General features: G+C 39.1%; 1 protein-coding gene across 1 annotated transcript; it reads left to right on the top strand.

Annotated features, from left to right (window-relative positions):
- The first annotated feature begins 4,867 nt into the window (after positions 1-4,867).
- On the top strand, positions 4,868-18,597 carry DUSP12 (dual specificity phosphatase 12). Its single transcript, XM_020988636.2, has 6 exons — positions 4,868-5,194; positions 10,191-10,304; positions 10,400-10,518; positions 10,662-10,758; positions 12,108-12,291; positions 18,065-18,597. Exons 1-6 carry the CDS (start codon positions 4,929-4,931, stop codon positions 18,224-18,226), a joined length of 942 nt encoding a protein of 313 aa, XP_020844295.2. The 5' UTR covers positions 4,868-4,928; the 3' UTR covers positions 18,227-18,597.
- Positions 18,598-20,433: the final 1,836 nt, after the last annotated feature.

Below are 20,433 nucleotides of genomic sequence, written 5' to 3'. Positions count from 1 at the left end.
TGTTCTGACAGACATCAAGTGTAAAATTATTGGCTCCGGTAAATCACAATTAATGAAAAAAATCCTCCCAGGGAACTATTTGAAAATGGAAAATTTTCAAATGGGATACATCTCCACCTGTAAGGGCCTTTCCATACCTACCTCATTATCCTCCTTTATCCTAGGAGACTTCTATAGATCTCCTGGCTTGATTTTTCCCATTTAGCTCCTTGGGAAAGAATATGCTTCAAACTTTATAATTATTAGAAGAAGGTCATGATCAAGTTCAGGCACCAATAACATGACTAGGTTGCTATGGTAGCATCACTAGGGAAACTGCCTGTGTACACTGTCAAACTCTCCAGCTAGGTATTCCTCGGAGGTTAATTTTTGAAGCACTCTGAGTTTCTGCCACATAAAATCTCTTGGACTGAAGAGGTAGTGGCTTTCTCCCACATCATACTTCTGGCTTTTGTCTTTCTACAAAAAAAGAGAGAAAATAGGTCTAGCAAAGAGTGGGTAGATTCTATGTTGACACTCCCTCTCTGAGAACAAGGTGGCCAGCTTCATGGATCCAACCTCCTGCCCAGCTCCTCGCAACAATCAAAATCTCCCTTGGAGAAGAATGGGTGGAGGAGACTCTGTTCATGCTTCCTTGTGAACCACATCTAAACAGGTCCATGGGGGCATACATAACCTATGTACGCAACAAATACACATATATATTACTTAAGAAATAAGTTTCCAAATTCATGACCAAACAACAGAGGAGCATTATGAAATGTAAAATGGATAATTTTGATTATATTAAATTAAAAAGATTTTGCACAAAATGCAACCAAGATTAGAAGGAAAGCAGAAGGTTGAGAAACAATTTTTATAGAAAATGACTCTGATAAAGGCCTCATTTCTCAAATACACAGAGAACTGAGTCAAATTTATAAGAATACAAGTCATACCCCAATTGATAAATGGTCAAAGAATATGAACAGGCAGTTTTCAACTGAAGAAATCAAGCTATCTATAGTCATATGAAAAAAATCACTACTGATTAGAGAAACAAATTAAAACAACTCTGAGGTACTACCTCACACTGATCATATTGGCTACTCAGATAGAAAAGGAAAAATGTTAGTGGGGATGTAGGAAAACTGGAACAGCAATGCACTGTTGATGGAGTTGTGAGTCAGTTTAATCATTCTGGACAGCAATTTGATATTTTCCCCAAAACTTTTTTGAAAATTTATTTATTTACTTTTTGCTTTCAACATTCATTTTATAAGATTTTGGGTTCTAAAATTTTCCCACTCTCTCCTCTCCTTCCTCCCCAAGATAGCATGCAATCTGATATTGACTATACATATACAATTATATTAAACATATTTCCACATTAGTCATATTATGAAAGAAGAATCAGAAAGAGAGAAAAAAAGAGAAAATAGTATGCTTCAATCTGCATTCAGATTCCAGTTCTTTCTCTGGATGTGGATAACATTTCCATCATAAGTTTTTTGGATTATCTTAGATCGCTGCATTGCTTAGAAGAGCTAAGTCTATCAAAGTCGGTCATTGCACAATGTTGCTGTTACTTTGTACTGCTCTCCTGGTTCTGCTCAATTCACTCAGCATCAGTTCATGTAAGTCTTTCCAGGTTTTTTTGAAATCTGCCTGCTCATCATTTCTTATGGAACAATAGTGTTCCATTACATTCATATACCACAACTTGTTCAGCCATTCCCCAACTGATGAGCATCCCCTCAATTTCCAATTCTTTGCCACCACAAAAAGAGTTGCTATTAATATTTTTGTACATGTGGGTCCTTTCTCCTTTTTTATGATCTCTTTTGAATACAGAGCTAGAAGTGATATTACTGGATCAAAGGGTATACATAGTTTTATAGCCCTTTGGGCATAGTTCTGGAGAGCAATTTGAAACTATGCCCAAACGGCAATTAAACCGAACATACCCTTTGATCTAACAATACTATTAACTAGGTCTGTATCCCAAAGAGATTTTAAAAAAAGGCAAAAGGAACTACAATGTTTTTTAAACGTTAAAATTTGTCTTTACATGTAATTAGAAAAAATGGAACATAATTTTTAAAATAATTAACATTAAAAAAAAAAAGAAAGAAGCTTCCAAACCCCAGCTGGGTTTCAAACAGTCTAGAAAGGACAATGGTAGCAGGTAATGAAAAAAGAATGACTAGCAAACAGAAAGTTCAGGCTTTGCCCTGGAGAGAAAAAGGAGAGGAGAGAGACATTTTCTTCTTCTCCTTGATGAGGCTCCATCAGCAATCTGAGTTTTAGTTCCATTGATGGTGCACTTGGGAACATCTTCATTAATGGCTGCCCAAGGCCCATTGTTCTGCCCTTGCTAGCATGACCTAGGAAGCTCTGATGGCTCCTTTATAACAGCTCCTTCTTCCAACATGCCTGTACTAGTTCAAGGTCAAAGGTAGACCCCATAAACTCAGGGAAGGCTGGGTAAACCCTCCCAGGGTACTTAGGTTCCAGTTTTCTGAGGAGCTACCTTGAGATAATAAAGCACTGGTTGGATCACAGTTTGCTAATAGAAAAAAAATCTGCACACTTCAACCCCAAGGTATGTAGTGGTTAAAATTTTTAAAGATATATATCTAGATAAAAATCAATAGATACATAGACAGATTCAGTATTTATATTGCCTTATTTCTTACTATATCCTTCCCTGAGTCTTTACCTGATTCTAATTTCTATAGTTTGCCCAAGTAGAAACGACCAGACCTTGGGAAGAAGATTCCAAGGTACCTTAGAGTTCATGATATCAGTCAGCCAAGCAACATCTAATATACATCCTACATTTTGAGAGAATGTATTTTTCAAAGAACTAGAAAAAAGATAGGCAGTCACATGTTAACAAACATTTATTATACTTATTATATAACAGATACTGTGCTAAATAATGAGGCTACAAAGATGAGAAAAAACATTACTTCTGGTCTCAAAGGGTTCACATTCTAATGGGGTGTACAACATGTAAACACACACACACAAGACTTGTACAGGATAGAAGGTAATCTAAGAGTTAAGGTATTGAATTGGAGGATAGGAGGGAAGGAGATCAGGAAAGTCTTCCTGCTGACTGTAGAATCTGAACTGAGTCTTGAAGGAAGTCAGGGAAGCTAGGAGTCAGAAATAACGAAGGATAGCATTCCAAGCATGAAGGACAACCAGTGCAAGTGGAGAGTTAGGAGATGGAACATCAGGTAAAGAACAGCAAGTAGGACAGCACTGCTGTACCATAGCAGGGCGTAAAGAATAAGACTGGAAAGAAAGGGAAGGTCCACTGTATCAAGTGCTTTAGATATCAGATTTTATATTTGATTTTGCATATAATAATCTACTGAAGTATATTCAGTAGGGAGAAGACAGTTAAATCTGACCTTTAGGGAACTCACTTTGAGCAGAGAATGCATTACAGTGTGTAGAATTAAGGGAAGACGGACAGTCAGAAGGCTACTATATATAACAGTCTAGTCTAGAATCGAAGAGGGCCCTGTACAAAAGTGCCAGGATGCATGAGAAATCATCATCCCTTGATTGTATTTGTGTACATACACATATTTGTGTGTGTATGTAACATGTACATATATATATGTATCTATATATATATATATATATATATACACACACACTACACACATGCTTTTTTTTTAATTGTAAAGGCATTTATGTTGTGAAGGGGAAAAAAAGGCCTGACAACGGATGGATGTGTGGGGTAAATGTAAGAAAGGAGTCAAGGATGACGCTTAAGTTGCAAATTTGGGTGATAAGAAGGATGATGGCACCCTGGACTGCAATAGGAAAGCAGGGAAGTAAGGTAGAGGATGGCAAAGTGTGGAAAAAAATACAATGAATTCTGTTTTGGCCACACTAGTTTTGAGATGCCTAGGGACATGCACTTCACAATGTCCAAAAGGCAGTTAGTGTGACAGGACTGGAGTTCAGGAGAGAGACAAAGAATGGATATAAATATGGGAATCATCCGTATAATCACTTTTGAACTCATGGAAATGGATGAGATCACCGTGGGAGATGGTATGAAGAAAATTGGACTCAGAACAGAGCCTTCAGTAAACACGTGGTTAAAGTGATACGGATGAAGATGCAGCGAGAGACTGAGGAGCAGACATATAGGAGAACTAGAAAGTAGCAATGTCATGAAAACCTAGTTAGCAATTAAAGGTTTCATTGATGACTTTGTAGTTTCAATTAAATGATGTCAGAAACCAAATTGCAGAGGGTTTAGAAAAAAGTGAAAGCCGAAGCATCCAGTGTATAGGTCTTTCTCAAGGAATATATTCATGGAGAGTAAAGATGGAGCACATGTTTACTGGGGATGGGTGGAGAGTGAAGGCTGCCATGACCTTAAATTCTAAATAGGAAGAATTCACCACATAAGGAATCACATTGCCAAGACTGAAATTATGAAGTTACCAAAAAAGTGGCAGTGAGGAATAAATCGGGAAGGTGGTTAAAGAGACAGATGTGGATACACAGGGTACTCATTGATCAAATCCAGAATAATTGAGAAAAAAAATTTTTTTTTTGCATTTTGCAGGAAAAACCTTAGGTTGGTTAGGATAGGGTGGATGGGTATGGGCAAGTTGAGGAGGGCCTGGTGACGAATTCAGGGGCCTTGACTTAGCATTCCCAGGGTTTTGAATGCATTTTAATACATTCCATAAATGTTTGTTGAACACAATGGAAATGAATCGGCAAGAATCGGCCGGCAAAGTGAGAGATCTGATGAATCCTCCCAACCTACAGCGCCCCGCCTCCTTCCAGCCGGAAGCGCCACTCTAGCCAAACTTCCCGCGGCGCGCCTCGATGGTAAGGCGGTCCTCCGGTTAGACCACTGGGCGCCGCCATGTTGGAAACCCCGAGCGACGGCGGCGTCCCGAGCCATGGCGGCGCCCGAGCTGCTGGAGGTGCGGCCGGGACTCTATCTGGGCGGGGCCGCTGCCACGGAGCGAAGCCGGCTGAGGGAGGCCGGCGTCACGGCCGTACTCACGGTGGACACCGAGGAGCCGAGAGGCGACGACGAGGGCCTGCAGACCCTCTTTATCTCTGCGCGGGACGAGCCCGAGACGGACCTGCTCAGTCAGTTGGACCGCTGCATCGCCTTCATCGGCCGGGCGCGCGCCGACGGCGTCGCCGTGCTCGTGCACTGGTGAGTGTGTGGGGGCGGCGGTGGGGGCGTGGGCTTGCCTCGCCCCCCGGAGCGAGGCCTCTTGGGAAAAGAGGCCGCTGTACGGGTGCGAGCAGGGCTCGGAAAGAGCCGGGGAAACGCCGGGTGCCTTCGCTGTTCCCCGAGGGTGGCTGAAATGTTTTAAATAGAAGTGAGCACGTGGGGAGCTGTTACACCCCGCGCCCCTCCCCGCTTTGAGCTTGCGACGTAAGCCCCGCATGCAGGCTAGGAGGGCCGCTAGGTGGTGCAGTGGGCAGAGTGCCGGACCTGGAGTTAGGAAGACCCTGGGCAAGTCACTTCACCCTGTTTGCCCCAATTTCCTCGTGTGTCAAGTGAGCTGGAGAAGAAAATGGCAAATCGCTCCAGTATCTCTGCCAAGAAAACTGCAAATGGGGTCATGAAGAGTCAAACACGATTGAAAAACAACAACATCCAATCCAAGGATGCTAAATGGTCTCACACACACACACACACACACACACACACACACACACTCACTCACTTACTTTAATACTGTACCGGTCTCACACACACTAAATTACAGTATTACTGTAATTTAGCTACATTGTGGGCAGAACAGACTTTGTAGACCAACCTGGAAACATAACCACCTTTTACAGCACATTTTTGCAACAAAGTATCATGGCTGGGGGCTTAACCCCCACCCCACAACCCACCCCCTCACTCCCCGAAGATCGTCGAAGAATACTGGAACTCAGGAAAATGCCAAGCCTTTTCTTGCTCTTAACATCAGGTATAGGTATTGTATAGGTGTTGTCATTTGGAAGTTCCTCAGATTGGGGCATCCTATAATAAGTAACAACTGGAACTTAATAATATGTGTAGGAGGGCATTTGATTTTAGGTAAGCAGAGGCACATCAGCAGTGTTTGTGCTTTCTAGCTGCCTTCTTAGCAAAGCTAAATACAATAGTCCTTCTTGGTCATAACTGTGAGCCACTGGCAATGGGTTATTAAGGGAGTATATGAGAACTCAGTAGAAGGCTTTAAACACCTCGAGCCTCAGATTCCTCATTTGTAAAACAAGGGTTTAGGGTCTCTTTCCACTCTCATTTCTTTATTCCTATAATTCTGTGATTTAGCAGAGTGAAGAATAGATTTTGGAAGTTAAAGTAAACGTTTAAAAGTATAAGAAATGGTAACATTCATTGTGGTAGAGTAGAAGGAACTGGGTTTGAATCTCCATCTCATATTCATCAATCAGAAGGCATTTAGTAAGTGCTTTTATATGCTACTCACTGTGCTAAGCTCTACAGATACAAAAAAAGAGAAAAATACAGTCCTTGATTGCAAAGATCTTACAGTCTGTTGGAGGAGACAACATGCAAACATCACACATAGGTGGAAGGTAATCTCAGAGAGAAGGCACCAGCAGCTGGGAGGAACAGGAAAGGTGTGTTGCAGAAGGTAGAAATTGAATTGAGGCTTGAAGGAATCCAGGAAATGGAGGTGAGGGGGGAAACATTCCAGGCATGGTGGACAGCCAGTGAAAATGCTGTGACATGGCTTGCCCTATATGAGGAACAGCAGAAAGGCAGTGTTGTTAGATTGTAGAGTATGTGTAAGGAAATAAAGTGTCAAAAGATTGGAAACGTAGGAAGGGGACCAAATTATGAAGGGCTTATCCCAGAGGTACTTAGGAGCCACTGGAGTTTATTGAGTAAGGGTCAAGACTGTGCTTTAAGAATATCACTTTCACAGCTAATTGGAGACCTTTCCCACTAGTCTATTGTAGTTGCTGCCTATCTGACCTGGGTTAAGTCTCTTAACTTTTTTGAGCATCACTTTCTGCATTTGTAAAACGAGGGGGTTGAACTGCATGTTATCTGAGGTACTTTCCAACTTTAGGAGAAATCTTTAGATCAGTGTATCACTTGATACTCTCCAGGTTTTCTCCACACTGCTCCCCATTGGTTCTCCTCCTGTCGCTTTGACTGCTCCATCTCAGTTTCCTTTGCAGGATTGTCATCTGTGTCCTGCCCCATAACTACAAGTATCCTGAAGTCTCTTTTCTGGGCTCTCTCTCTTCTTCCTCCACACTCTATCTCGGCTATGTCCCTAGCTCCTCTGGGCTCAATTATCATCTCTACGCAGGTAACTCCCAGGAGCTTGAAGTCCCATGTCATCAACAGCTTATTCCTCACCATGTATCCAGCACTCACTTCAATCTTAATATGACCAGAATAGAACTTGGTATCTTTCTCCTAAATAGGCCCCTCTTCCTAATTTCTTATTTCTCTGAAGAGCAGTGCCATCCTGCCAGTCACAGGCTTTGAATCCTGTGCTACCCTCAGCTCCTCCCTTCCCTCCACCTCGGCACAACCTGTCACTGAGTCCTGGATGCTGTGCCTCCACACCATTTCCCCTTCTGTCACCTCCTCTTCCTTCTCAAGCTGCCACCTGACCCCAGTCATCTTCTACTTGGTCTTCTGCAGTTGCTTCTAAATTGGCTGACCAGCCTCACTTCTCATCCCATTTCAGTTCAGGTGATTTTCCTGGCGCTCGCCTCTGACCATGTTGTTCCCCTAATCTGTAAACTTCAGTGGCTTCCTGTTGCCTCTAGTATAAAACACAAACTCTTCTTCCATTTGGCATTTAAAGTCTTTCACAGCCTGGGACTGACCTGCTTTCCTGGCCTTATTGTATGTTATTCCCTTTCCTGCATTATACAGTGCAACCAAACTGCCCCTCGTTCCTGTTCCTCCCTCATGACATCCCCATGTCCCTTGGCCTGGCCTTTGGCCTGCCTCTCTCTCGTGCATGGAATGCACTCCCTCCTTGCCCTGCCTGCTAGAATTTCTAGTCTCCTTCCAAGCCCAGCTCAAGCACCATCTTCTAAAAAGGACTTCCCTTGTTTGTGCTTTCCTCCCCCAGTTATCTCAAATTTATTTTGTAGAGTATGTGGAAGGTGAGAGTAAGGGGGGTTAGAATTTGGGGATATATACTTGCATGTGTACCTGTTATCTTCGGTGAATATAATATGCAGTTGGAGGGCAGGGACTGTTTCATCTTTGCTTTTGTCAGTCAATAGTCAAGGGCCAGCTGTGTGCCAGGACCTGTGCTATGTCCCTAGCATTACACCCACAACATTCTGGGTGCAGTGAGGTGTCACAGTGAGTAAGGTCCTGAATTGGAGTCAAGAAGACCAGAGTTCAAATCCTGAAAGTTTGTGGCCCTGGGTAAGCCACTTACCCTTTCTCAGCCTCTGTTTCCTTATCTATAAAATGAGGATAATAACAATGCCTACGTCACAAGGCTGTTGTGAAAATCAAATGAGATAACATGTAAAGTGCTTTGTAAATCTTTCAATACTATATAAATGCTAGCTATTATTAGCTATTACGATTGAGTGTTGCTTTAAGTTTAAACTTTAAAGTGACTTCTTTGCATAGATTTTAATAATCACCTACATGGCTGTGATATTTCCAACATGATATCGTTTCTCAGCACTGTCCTTGGCACATGGTAAGTCCATAATAAATGCCTTCTCATTCATTCATGTTATTTTTATATAAACAATGAATGAATAATAAGCACTTGAATTTATATAGTATTTTACACTTTAGAAAGCACTTTCCTCACAGTTACCCTTTGAAGTAACTTGTGCATATCGTGTAATCTAATCTCCCTCCTCCCCAGTTTTATAGGTGATTAAGCCAAGGCAAAGGGAGAGAAGGACTTGAAAGTCTATTCAGTTTTCCATTTTGCCCCATTGTCTGCCACAGGAAGGCATAGACCTTGGGCTGTATTCCAAATTAGTGCTGCCCCATAGAATTAGAGATCTAGAGCTGCAAGGTACCTTTGGGGGCCATCTCTAACTCTCTCCTTTTACAGGTGAGAAAACTGAGGCCCAGAGAGGTTCAATAAATTGCCCAAGATAATCAGTGTTCCCACCAATTGCCAAGGTAATATTTGAACTCAGACCCTCTGACACCAGAGCCAGTGATCTTTCTACTGCAACACATTGCCTGAAAGAATTGGATTTGGTTTCACTAAAAATTGGACCTGCACATTTGGCATCATAATGACCCATATTTGCAAAATGCTTTATGTACATTATCTCATTCAGTTCACACAAAAGCCCTGTGGAGTACATAGAATTTACACATTCCAGCATCTTAGATTATTGAGAGGATAGGATGGAAATTTGTACCTCACAATGAGACTGACTTATGCAAGGCTGGTGTCAACAGGCAATCACAATGTCATGAGACTTAGGTGAAAACCAGGTTTATTGCAAGGGAAATGAATGTGCATGTAGAATCCAAAGAGTTCCCAAAATTTGCATGTTTATGACAGCACAACAAAAAAGCAGGAGAAAAACATGTATTTCTACCTAAAGGGGCATGGCATGGGAGGGGAAAGGTGCAGTAAGAGTGGGAAAAGGACAGAACCGCTCCTGAAGGGGAGGAGCAAGGCAATGGCAAAAGCCACCTTCTTTTCCCTTGGGAACTGCTGGACTATGAAGATAGGAGGGTCTGCTTATTTGCAAAGGACCCCAGCTGCACAAGCATTTTCCCAGTCTTGCCTCCCAAGGACAGGCAGGGAATCCATCTTGGGGTACAACAACAAATTTTGTCGGCTCAGAGAGAGCTTCGTCCTTGACACATTCAGGGCCTCCTGCATGCTCTGGGTCCAGTGTTTCTGGAAAATATGGGAACTCAAAAAGACAAGTTTAGTTCACAGCCCTTAACACTGGTAATTTTCTTTTGTTGTTGCGTGGAGTTGGAGTTACTTTGGTAGTGCTGAGCTGTTCTAACTGTCGTGTTGGGAAATACAGAGGCATGGGCTTTTAAACTCTGCATTTTTGTGTGTGTTTATTAGTTGGATATTAAAGGCAAAACGCTTGCTTGAATAGCAGAGCCAGATAAAAATGAAACAGAATTTTACTAATAATTGACAAAAGAAATGTTACTTGCCTTTGTCATTGACAGTTTAATTGTAAAAGACTCTCTTCAGCCATGCAGGCATAAGTCGAAGTGTTGCTGTCATGACTGCTTACCTAATGAAGACTGAGCAGCTCCCCTTTGAAGATGCCTATGGCAACCTCCAGACCGTCAAGCCAGAGGCTAAGTGTGTTCATTGTTTTTGGCTTTTTTCTGTTCCTATGAGAAAGGATGTGTTTCCTCCTTGAATGAAAAGTTGAACTCTGTTTTTTGTTATTACAGAATGAATGAGGGCTTTGAGTGGCAACTGAAACTTTACCAGGCAATGGGTTGTGAAGTGGACACCTCTAGTGCAATTTATAAGCAGTTTCGTTTACAAAAAGTTACTGAGAAATATCCTGGTGAGTCTGGATTCTCAGCCTGAGAGGAATATTCTTAATTTCTAAGGTTGTCATTTCTTCTTCTCACATTAACAAAGTATTATTGGAATATGTAAAGAGTTTGTATATTCAGAATTGGGTGTGTTGTAATTGTTCCTTTACAGAATTGCAGAATTTGCCACGGGAAGTCTTTGCTGTTGATCCAACTCTGATTTCCCAAGAATTGAAAAATGAGATCCTCTACAAATGTAGGAAGTGCAGGTAAAGTATTTTGCAAGATATAGAGGTTTTAAATTGGTTAGATAAAGAAACGTGTTTGAAGTTCAGATCTCTTCATGTTAGTTTATTGAATCTGGAAAAATGTCAGTGCCACTGAATAAAAGATAATTTGTAATTCAGATCTCATATTTAAATTAGGCTTAAAGAGGAATGTGAATCGTAGAGACAAAAGTAATTTCAGATTATAGAAGTTGCCCTGTCTCAAAGTGGAGTGGAGTGATGTAGACCTCCACAAGAGCACATGCTCCTTTGCCTGGTATTCAAGGTCCTGCCTCACTGTAATTCTCTCTTACCGCATTATTCATCACTTTACCTGAGGATCCACTCAAACTGGACCACTGTCCAGAGATGCCCTGTGCTTTCCCTCCTCCATGTCTTTGCTCACATTTTTCTCTACATGACCTAGAATGCCCTTCTTACCTCAGCAGCCAAGTACAGTGGATAGAATGCTACATTTGGAGTTGGGCAGCCTGAATTCAAACCCAGCCTCAGGCACTTCCTAGCTGTGTAACCAAGGACAAGTCACTTAACCACTGTCTGTTTCTGTTCTGTCTTTAAAATCAGAATAATATCAGCACCTACCTAAAAGGGTTATTGTGAGAATCAAATGAGATAACATGTGGAAAGGACTTTGCAAACCTTCAGTCACTGTATTATCATCATCATTAACATTAACAATAATGTTGATAATTATTAATATATGACTAAAATTATGTAGGATTTAATAGGATAAAAGTATAATAAGAAAGGTTCTGACAAAATGACATGGAAATTCAGAGGAGGAAAAGATTTCTTCAGGTTGATAAGATCAGGAAAGGCAGTAGATCATGGAAGAGGCAGCATTTGAGCTGGGCCTTGATGGTTAGAATTGGGAAGAAGATAAGATTGTGATTTGTTATTATAATGCATTACTAATTATTATTTATAATTGTTATAATACATATTAATGACGATTTCTAGAATCATCATCAAGGCCCAATGCAAATGCTGCCTCTTCTCTAATCTACTAACTTTCCTGATCTTATCAACTTGAAGAAATCTTCCTCCTCTCAATTTTGTTGTCATTTTGTTGATACCTTTCTCACTACACTTGCCTATTCTACCTGTTTTTACTGTTGTATCTTCTTTCCTTTCTTAATTATTAGCTCCTTAAGAACAGGTATTCTTATTCTTCTTTGTGTTGCCTACAGTAGCAAGTACAGTGCCTATACTTAGGTTCTCAAGAAATATTTGTTGAATAAACAAAAAGGTATTCTACAATTACATAGTTCATGTATTTTTGGAAATCTTTTTTATGGTTGCTAATGTTCTCTGTGGTTTGGAAATTGTAGGCGTTCTTTATTTCGAAGTTCCAGTATTTTGGATCACAATGAAGGAAGTGGACCAGCAGCCTTTGCTCATAAGAAAATGACACCTTTAATAATTAACACAGGGAATGAGGCTAAATGTACTTCTTATTTCATTGAACCTGTTCAGTGGATGGAATCTGCATTGTTGGGTGTGATGGATGGACAGGTGAGTAGAACATTCAGCTTTATTAATGCAGTTTCATTACACCAACTATAATTTGTTTTTCTTTCTTGCATTTTTGTTTTTCACAATATTCTCATGACGTATCTATTTCTTTAATGCATGCCCTGTCCTGTTTGCCAACGATACATCCTATTGCATCCCTCCTGCATATATTGGCACATAAAAATCTATTAATAATTTATCAACAAACTGTTGTGCAGCTATTGCAGAATAATGAAATCCGACCTCTTTATTTTGTGCAGAACAAAGATTTTGATATGATTCATGGGATAGTTAAGGATAATTGAATATTAAATCTGGGCTTGTTTGTCTTTTTCTGGTGAAGGACATTAGATGGGCATAACTAAATTAGTAAAACTCATTTTCCCTCCTTTTGGCATTTGATAATTGTGGTAAAGTCATTCTCTATCTTCACAAATTTATGAAACAAAATTGCTATTTCTCTTTTTGTCTATATTTTTCCTCTTTATTGACCAGAAACATGTTTCCTTTAAATAATTAAACTTTTGTTATAGTATTTCCAAGGCCTAGCTTTTCAAGATGTAATTTACATGGAATAGTTTTCCTCCAGAATTTTCAGCCATACCAATAATTTTATATTGACAGCTTCATTTTATATTGTAATTTTATTCTGTGACGATTAAGAAGGTTTGAGAGACGTAGCTTCTGAATAATTTAATCACTTTATTATTTATTATTAATAAGGCCAGCAGATTATTAATAGAAGGATGGTTTTTTGGTTCTCTCTCTTACATCAAAGGGCTTATAATTTATATTCATAATAGATGGGGCAGGCTCATAATTTATATTCCCTTCGAAGAAGAGAGATGTGAATCTCTAAGATATTGGTTGCTAATAATCATTTCTTTCAATCCATTTAGTCGACAAGCATGTATTAAGTGCTTAGTATGTGTTAGGGACTTTATTAAACTCTGAGAATACAAATACAATTTAGAAAGACAATCCCTACTCTCAAGGACTTTACTTTCTAATGGGAGAAGATAACATATTAAAGGAAGTTGAAAGAGGGACTGCCCAGATAAGGGGAATATCGTAGAGAAAGTCTGGAGTGAACCCTAGACAGGAATAAACTGGAATGAAGCCTGGACAGGAATGAACTGTAGCTCACCTGGATGCCCTCCTTAAATGGAAGTTCTGGCAGAAACCATGAAATCAGAGGGGGAAGTTGCAGGAGTATTGATCACCTTTTTGTGCTTAGCTCTGTATTAAGCCTTTGTGAGGAAATAGATGATAAAATCTTCAAACCCTGAAAGAATTCAGTTTAGTAGGAGATAGAAATTACAACATAGTCTACTACTAGAGAACAATGACAAACCCAATACCCATGAATACCTCTGTGGAACTCTTCCTTAACTACTTCAATCTCTAGTAATCTCTTGTCCCTTCAAAATCTGATGGTACTTACTGTCTGGCATATGTGTGTGTGTATACATAAATGCATACCTACTTATGTAGGTATATACACATCTTATCTCAGTCAATTTTATATTTAATTGTTGATGTCTTGACTCTCCAGTTAGAATAAAAACTCTTTGAGAATATAGGGAATTTTTTTTTCTGGCTCTTCCACAGTGCTATGGACACTCAGATATTTGTTGAAGTAGTGATTAATATATTTGTAAGTGTTCAGTAGATATCAGAGTAGGGTAGTGTGACTTCTTTACCCTTACTTACCACTTTTTTTTTTGAAGGTTGAAAATTTTGAAGTAGATCTTTTAAATCCTTAAGACCTTTCTTTTGTATCAAGGTCTTAGTGCCAGATATTTGGGCAGTGCAGTGGATAGAGTGCTGAGCCTAGAGTCAAGAAGATTCCCCTTCTGGAGTTCAAATCTGGCCTCAGTCACTTACTAGCTGTGTGACCCTGGGCAAGTCACTTAACCCTGTTTGCCTCAGTTTCCACATCTTCTAAAATTGACAAGGTACAAGGTCACCAAAATGTTGGGGTTCAAAGAGTATGGATATGTGTCTCATGATGCCATCTCAAAAGAATTCGCTCAGGCTGTCTCCAAATCAAATAAAGGCATTTATTCAGATAACACACCAAGCAGGTTCCTCCTTAAGGGATGTCACAGCCCCCTAAAGGAAGTGGCTGCTTCTGGGAGATGCTTCTTAAGGGAGACACCCATTAAGGAAGATGCCCCTAGCCAGGAGGAGAAGCTAGGGATTCTTATAGAGGAAATGTGTCCTGTGGGCAGGGAGATAAGGTAACCAGGAATATGTGGGAAAGAGGCAGTAGTTTAGAGTTTTGATTTCATTGTCCTGCCTATTAGCCCATGATGGAGGGGCCCCAGTTAGTTTGATATTTAAATCTAATCTCATTGACCAGTCTCTTTGAATCTCTTCATCTCCAGAAAGTCTTCAGCTAATCTCATTATCTCCCCCTTCTAGAAGTAGGTACCCAAATTCATTTGGCTAGAAGGGCAAGGGTCATGCATTTCTTATCAAAATGAACTAGCAAACCACTCCAGTATTTTTGCCAAGAAAACTCCAAAAAGGGTCATGAAGAATTGGACATGACTGACAAATGACTAAACTACAAAAACAAATTTTATATCAATGATTGAACGGTCTGGTAACCTTGGGAAAGTATTGCTTTGATTCAGAAGGATTCTGAATCATTATAGTTTATAAAATAAAGATTATAACTCACATTTTGGTAACACTTTAAGATTTGCAAAGATAAACTATTTCTGAGCAAATAAAAATTTAATGTCAAATGAATGACATACATATTAAAATAGACTTACAAAATTAATGAAAATCTACTGTTAGTTTACTTGAAGTGTCATCTCCTAGAAACTAATGAATCCTTACCTGATTCTAGCCATTAATTGGTTGTGATGAATGAAAAGTTTGAGAGACATAATTTCTGGGTAATTAATCACTTTATTAATTATGACTAGTGAATAATTAATAAAAGGATGGTCATTTGGCTTTTTCTTGTAAACCAAAGACAAATCTTGGGGGCCTCTGAATGCTTAAAAAGCCTTTGGAAAAAGGCATGTCCTTGAGGATGAGAATCAGTTTTGATTGGTTAACAGTTAATGAGAGGGTGGACTAGTTAATGAGGAGGTGGGCAAAAAGTCTTCAACTCTTCCTGCAGATAGCATGACCTAATCATGAGACTCAGCTACCTCCAGTAATCTGGGCAAAAGAATCCATCTCTACCCTGACCTCTGTGGTTGTTTTTCCCCGTCATAAGTTAGGTCACCCTAAACTTTAAAGGAGGGTTCTAAGACAGTGGCTTATTTCCTAAGGGCAAGATCTCACTTAAGACTGGATTCTGTTTGTTAGGTCTCCTAGTTGGGTAGGATCCTACCCAAGATTGAAAAGCAAGTAACTTGAGGATTTGTCATCAATGTCCTTCAGATGCTAGCTGAATAACCTACAAGGGGCTGATTTCTAAATGAGGAAATAGAAAAGAGAAAATCTCAACCTTGTAGTAATTGGTTTTTAATATAAGAGAGAAATGATCCTTTCTGTCATGGTCCTATTTTAATTGAATATCATAGTTTCTGAATGTTAGCTGTTTTTAGTAATAAAAATGGTCATCTTTTTAGTTAATACTCCACAATGAAATTAATTTGGAGGTATAGTCTCTCTGAATTTAATTTGGTTTATTCCTCAAAGAGATTTCCTTTACATAAATTATATAATTTTTCTTCTGTAATAATTTTTAAAGTGTCATTCTTCTCCAGTGCCTCAAATTACCATCTGCCTTTCCTTCTTTCACCCCAGTCCCAAATGCTCAGTTCCCACCAGGCACTGAACACCCCTCTTGGCTTGATGCTGACTCCTTCACAACCAGCCTGGCCTGGGGTAACCCAGAGCCATTGGTTGGGGATTTTCCAAGGCACCCTGAGTACTACCTGACCTTTCTATCTTCTCTAAAACTGAACCCTATTCTATATGTTATGTCCCCTAATTAGAATGGGGGCTCCTTGAGAACAGAGAGTTTCACATTTCTGTTTGTATGCCTAGCACTTAGCCAGGAGCTTGACATAGTACTAAATACTTTTCCATTCATTCCATTTCATTCCATTGACAGGTCACAAAGTAGAAAAGCAGTTTAAACAAACATGCCCTATTGTCTTTTACACACACACACACACACACACACACACACACACACACACACACACACACTCACGCTTCAGTCCTCCAGTAAACCTCTGATCTCATTTATTTTGGTACACTCTTCCAAGAAGGCAATTTGAAACCCATCCATGCCTTTTTACTTTGTAAAGCTCTTGTCCATATCCTTCTACAAATCCTGCATGGGGATCCGCCCAGCATACTAGGAGCCTTCTTGATGTCTTAACATGATGAGGGAAGCAGCATAGGGGCAGGATGCCTTTTTTCCTTTACTCTTGAGACGTGACTGATCCATCTCTTCTAGTCACATACATATCCTTTGATGATATCTTTTACCCCCACTTCTTGTGCACAATTGTTGATTGATAATCCACAGTGTTTATACCCTTCATCATGGCTTGCAACTGACCCTGGGTTTTTGAAGGGTGTGCTGGTGACATACAAGCTCTGGCAGGTCCTGCCACCGTGTAGAGGGGCTTTGTGGCTTCCCTCCAAGGGCCAGCCTAGCTAAGTACGGAGAAGATAATTCCCAACAGCCTGTCCCTCAGGGACTGAAAGGCTAGGGCACTGGACTAGTCCTGGGATTTCACTGATATAGGAAACTCGGAGGGGAGTTCTATCAATGCAGATTGCCACCTTCTCTGCTTAAAGTCTTAGCTTCCTAGAACTGTGAGAAGTAAGGTGACTTGCCCAGGTTCACATAGCCAGTAGTGTCAGAGGCAGTACTTGAATCCAGGTCTTCTGGTTTCAAGGTTGGCTTTCTATGTGTCATGAAATGCTGGTCTCTGAAACAAAGGAAAGTTTAGACATTTATAGCATAAACTGTTATAATTAATATTTACTATTGCTTATAAATTCCATCATATTCAGCAAAATTTGAGTTCCTTAAACTGGTACCATTAATGAGGGACAGCTTCTTAGAGGAAATGAGTTTTAAATACTTGGGAGATCTTTTACTTGGATTTTAAAAGTCAAAGTTTTCTTTAATTCTTTGGCACTTGACACTCACCTTTTTTTGGCTGCTGATGTGGCCATATTGTGTTTGCTGTGAAATCTTTTTTTAGTTCTTTAGTTCTTTTTCTGAATGTTTTCTTTAGCAACTAGATTTCTTTAACTAAATTTACTCTTACTCTGAAGTCATGATATTATTTAAATTTGTTTTTTAAAAAAGAATGATTTGTTTTTAGATTCTAGGTTAAAAGAAAAGTTAGAACAAATTTGCAGAATAGTAGGAATCACACATGTGTTCTATCAGAGAGAAGCCTATAGGTAAGAATTTAAAAAATGCTTACAACAAGTATTTATGTACTTTATATAGTGCTTTTCTAAAAGTGTTACATCCCTGCCAAATATTATTACTTTCTTTGGTCATTTCTTTGATCTCAAAGTGCTTCACAAATATCTCACAGAGTTAGATTGATTTGTAGTTGGAGTAACTGAGACAAAGATAGGTGCTTTTCACAATGTCATTAGCAGTCTACCTGAATTCTGGCTTACTTTCTATGTTTGTTTCCCTGTGTTTGCTTTCACTGTGACTTTTGTTTCTGGGGCTAGGTTATTGCCTGTAGTTTTAAAAGAAAATTCATCTTTTTCAGTGGGTTTGGTCTATAAAGGTAATCCTTCTGTGTTTTATTTTTAGCTCCTTTGCCCAAAGTGCAGTGCTAAGTTGGGTTCTTTCAATTGGTGCGGCGAGCGGTGTTCCTGTGGCCGGTGGATGACGCCTGCTTTTCAAATACATAAGAACAGAGTAGATGAAATGAAAATATTGCCCCTTCTTGGGTCACAAGCAAGAAAAACATAAACTTTTTAAAAAAAAATTGATTTTGATAACTGACTTAAAAACCAAACTTTATTATATCTGATGCCTTTGTTCATTACTATTCATCATAAACATTTTAATTTATAGGCAACCACAATTTTTGATTATATTTGCATTGGAATTGGCATAAGGAAATACATCCCTTCATGTGGTCTGCCTCATTATATTGTCTTTCTTGGTCATGGATATAGAATGTGCCAAATGCATCTAAGTGGAATAAATTAAATGGGAACTAAGGTATTTTTTAGCCACTTAAACCGTGTGTGTGTGTGTGTGTGTGTGTATATGAACATATATGTATGTGTATATATACATATGCAGTTTGGTATTAAAACTCCTATATTGTCCAGATACTTCAGTGTTTGTGTATGATTTTTAAAACTAGTCTTCATTTGTGAAATGTTAGTGTTGCATCTTCACTTAACTTATGGTCTGATGACTGAATTGACAAAATCCACCTACTAAATATGAAAACTGCTATGTGTTTATAAGTACTTATTGATTTACTAAGGCTTAACAAAATTACTTTTTTTCATGTTAAAATTTAAGTTTTACTTTTGTTCTTATTACATTTTCCAAATGTACCTTGAAAACAACTCAGCAAAATAACCCAGTACAAAAGGCATCAACATTTTAATATTTCTCTTTAAAAACCCCAGCCAGATATTAAGAAATGGAGATTTGAGGGAAGATAAGTGATCCCCTACCAGAAAAGATGTTGATTCATATAAGGTTTCACAAGAATTTAATACAGATAGCTCTTCCTTTCTTATTCAGTGTCCTTTGTCCTCAAGTGATCCTTCTTTACCTGTTAATTTCTAAAATAGCATATAAATAAAAACTGATTTATTCCTTAATCTCTGTTACTTTTACCAATTCAAGTTAAGTGTTTTGCTCATTTCAGGATTTCTTTTTAGGAATTCTTCAAATGCCTCTTTGTTATGGAAGATAAAATTTTCTTCATTGATGATTAGGCTCAACTTTGAAGAATATAGCATTCTGGGTTTTAACTAAAGTTTCTTAGCTTTTTAGAATATGTGATTCCATTCTCTTCTCTGATTTCTTGTTTCTGTAGAGTAATCCTCTATTATAAGAATTGGTATTCCTCAATATTTAAACGTCTTTCTCTTGGATGCTTTCAGAGTTTGTTGTTTATTACTGAAATTGTGAAATGTAACAATCACATGCCTTGGAGTATTGATCATCAAAATTACTCTTGGGAAAAGCAAAGTTTTAAATTTAGTTCCTTCTTAAAATTTTAAAAGATCCCTAAACAAGTATAGCTAGCTATCTTTTCTTGGACATAGGGAATAACTTCCTTTATGCTCATATTCTTTCAGCATTTATCTCTTGGGGAATGGCTCTTAATTTTATAAATTTAAATCAGTACCTTGTAAAGGGGCAGATTGGTAGTGTAGCGGATAGAGCTCTGGCCTTGAAGTCAGGAAGATCTGAGTTCAAATGTGGCCTCAGACACTTAACAGTCTCAGATATGCAGATGACTTCACTCTGATGGCAGAAAGTGAAGAAAAATTAAGAAGCCTCTTGATGAGGGTAAAAGAAGAGAGTGTAAAAGTTGGCTTGAAGCTTAACATCAAAAAAACTAAGATCTGGGCAGCTGGTCCCATCACTTTCTGGCAAAGGAAGGAGGAGAAGAGGAAGAAAAAGGGAGAAGAAATGGAGGCAGTGTCAGATTTTATGTTTTTGGGTTCAAAGGTCACTGCAAGACAGTAACTGAAATCATGAAATTAAAAGATGTTTCCTCTTTGGAAAGAAAGCTATGGCAAATCTAGATGGCATACTAAAAAGCAGAGACATCACCTTGATGATAAGGGTCTGTATAGTGATAACTATGCTTTCTCCATTAGCAATGTATAGCTGTGAGAGTTGGACTATAAGGAAACCTGAGTGCTGCAGAATCAATGTATTTGAATTGTGGTGCTGGAGAAGACTTTTGAGAGTCCCTTGGACAGCAAGGAGATCAAATATGTCAGTACTTAAAGAAATTAAACCAGACTATTCAACAGAAAGCCAAATACTGAAGCTGAGGCTTAAGTACTTTGATCACATGCTGAGTAGGTAGAAAAAAGACCCTGATGTAGGTAAAGATTGAAGGCAAAAAGAAAAGGGAATGGCAGAGGATGAGATGGATAAATAATGTCATGGAAGCAATTAACTTGAGCTTGGAC

This window comes from Phascolarctos cinereus, unplaced genomic scaffold (assembly GCF_003287225.1).
Source record: "Phascolarctos cinereus isolate Bilbo 61053 unplaced genomic scaffold, phaCin_HiC Scaffold_5;HRSCAF=322, whole genome shotgun sequence".
NCBI classification, from domain to species: domain Eukaryota; kingdom Metazoa; phylum Chordata; class Mammalia; order Diprotodontia; family Phascolarctidae; genus Phascolarctos; species Phascolarctos cinereus.
This window is presented reverse-complemented; position numbering and strand designations above follow the sequence as displayed.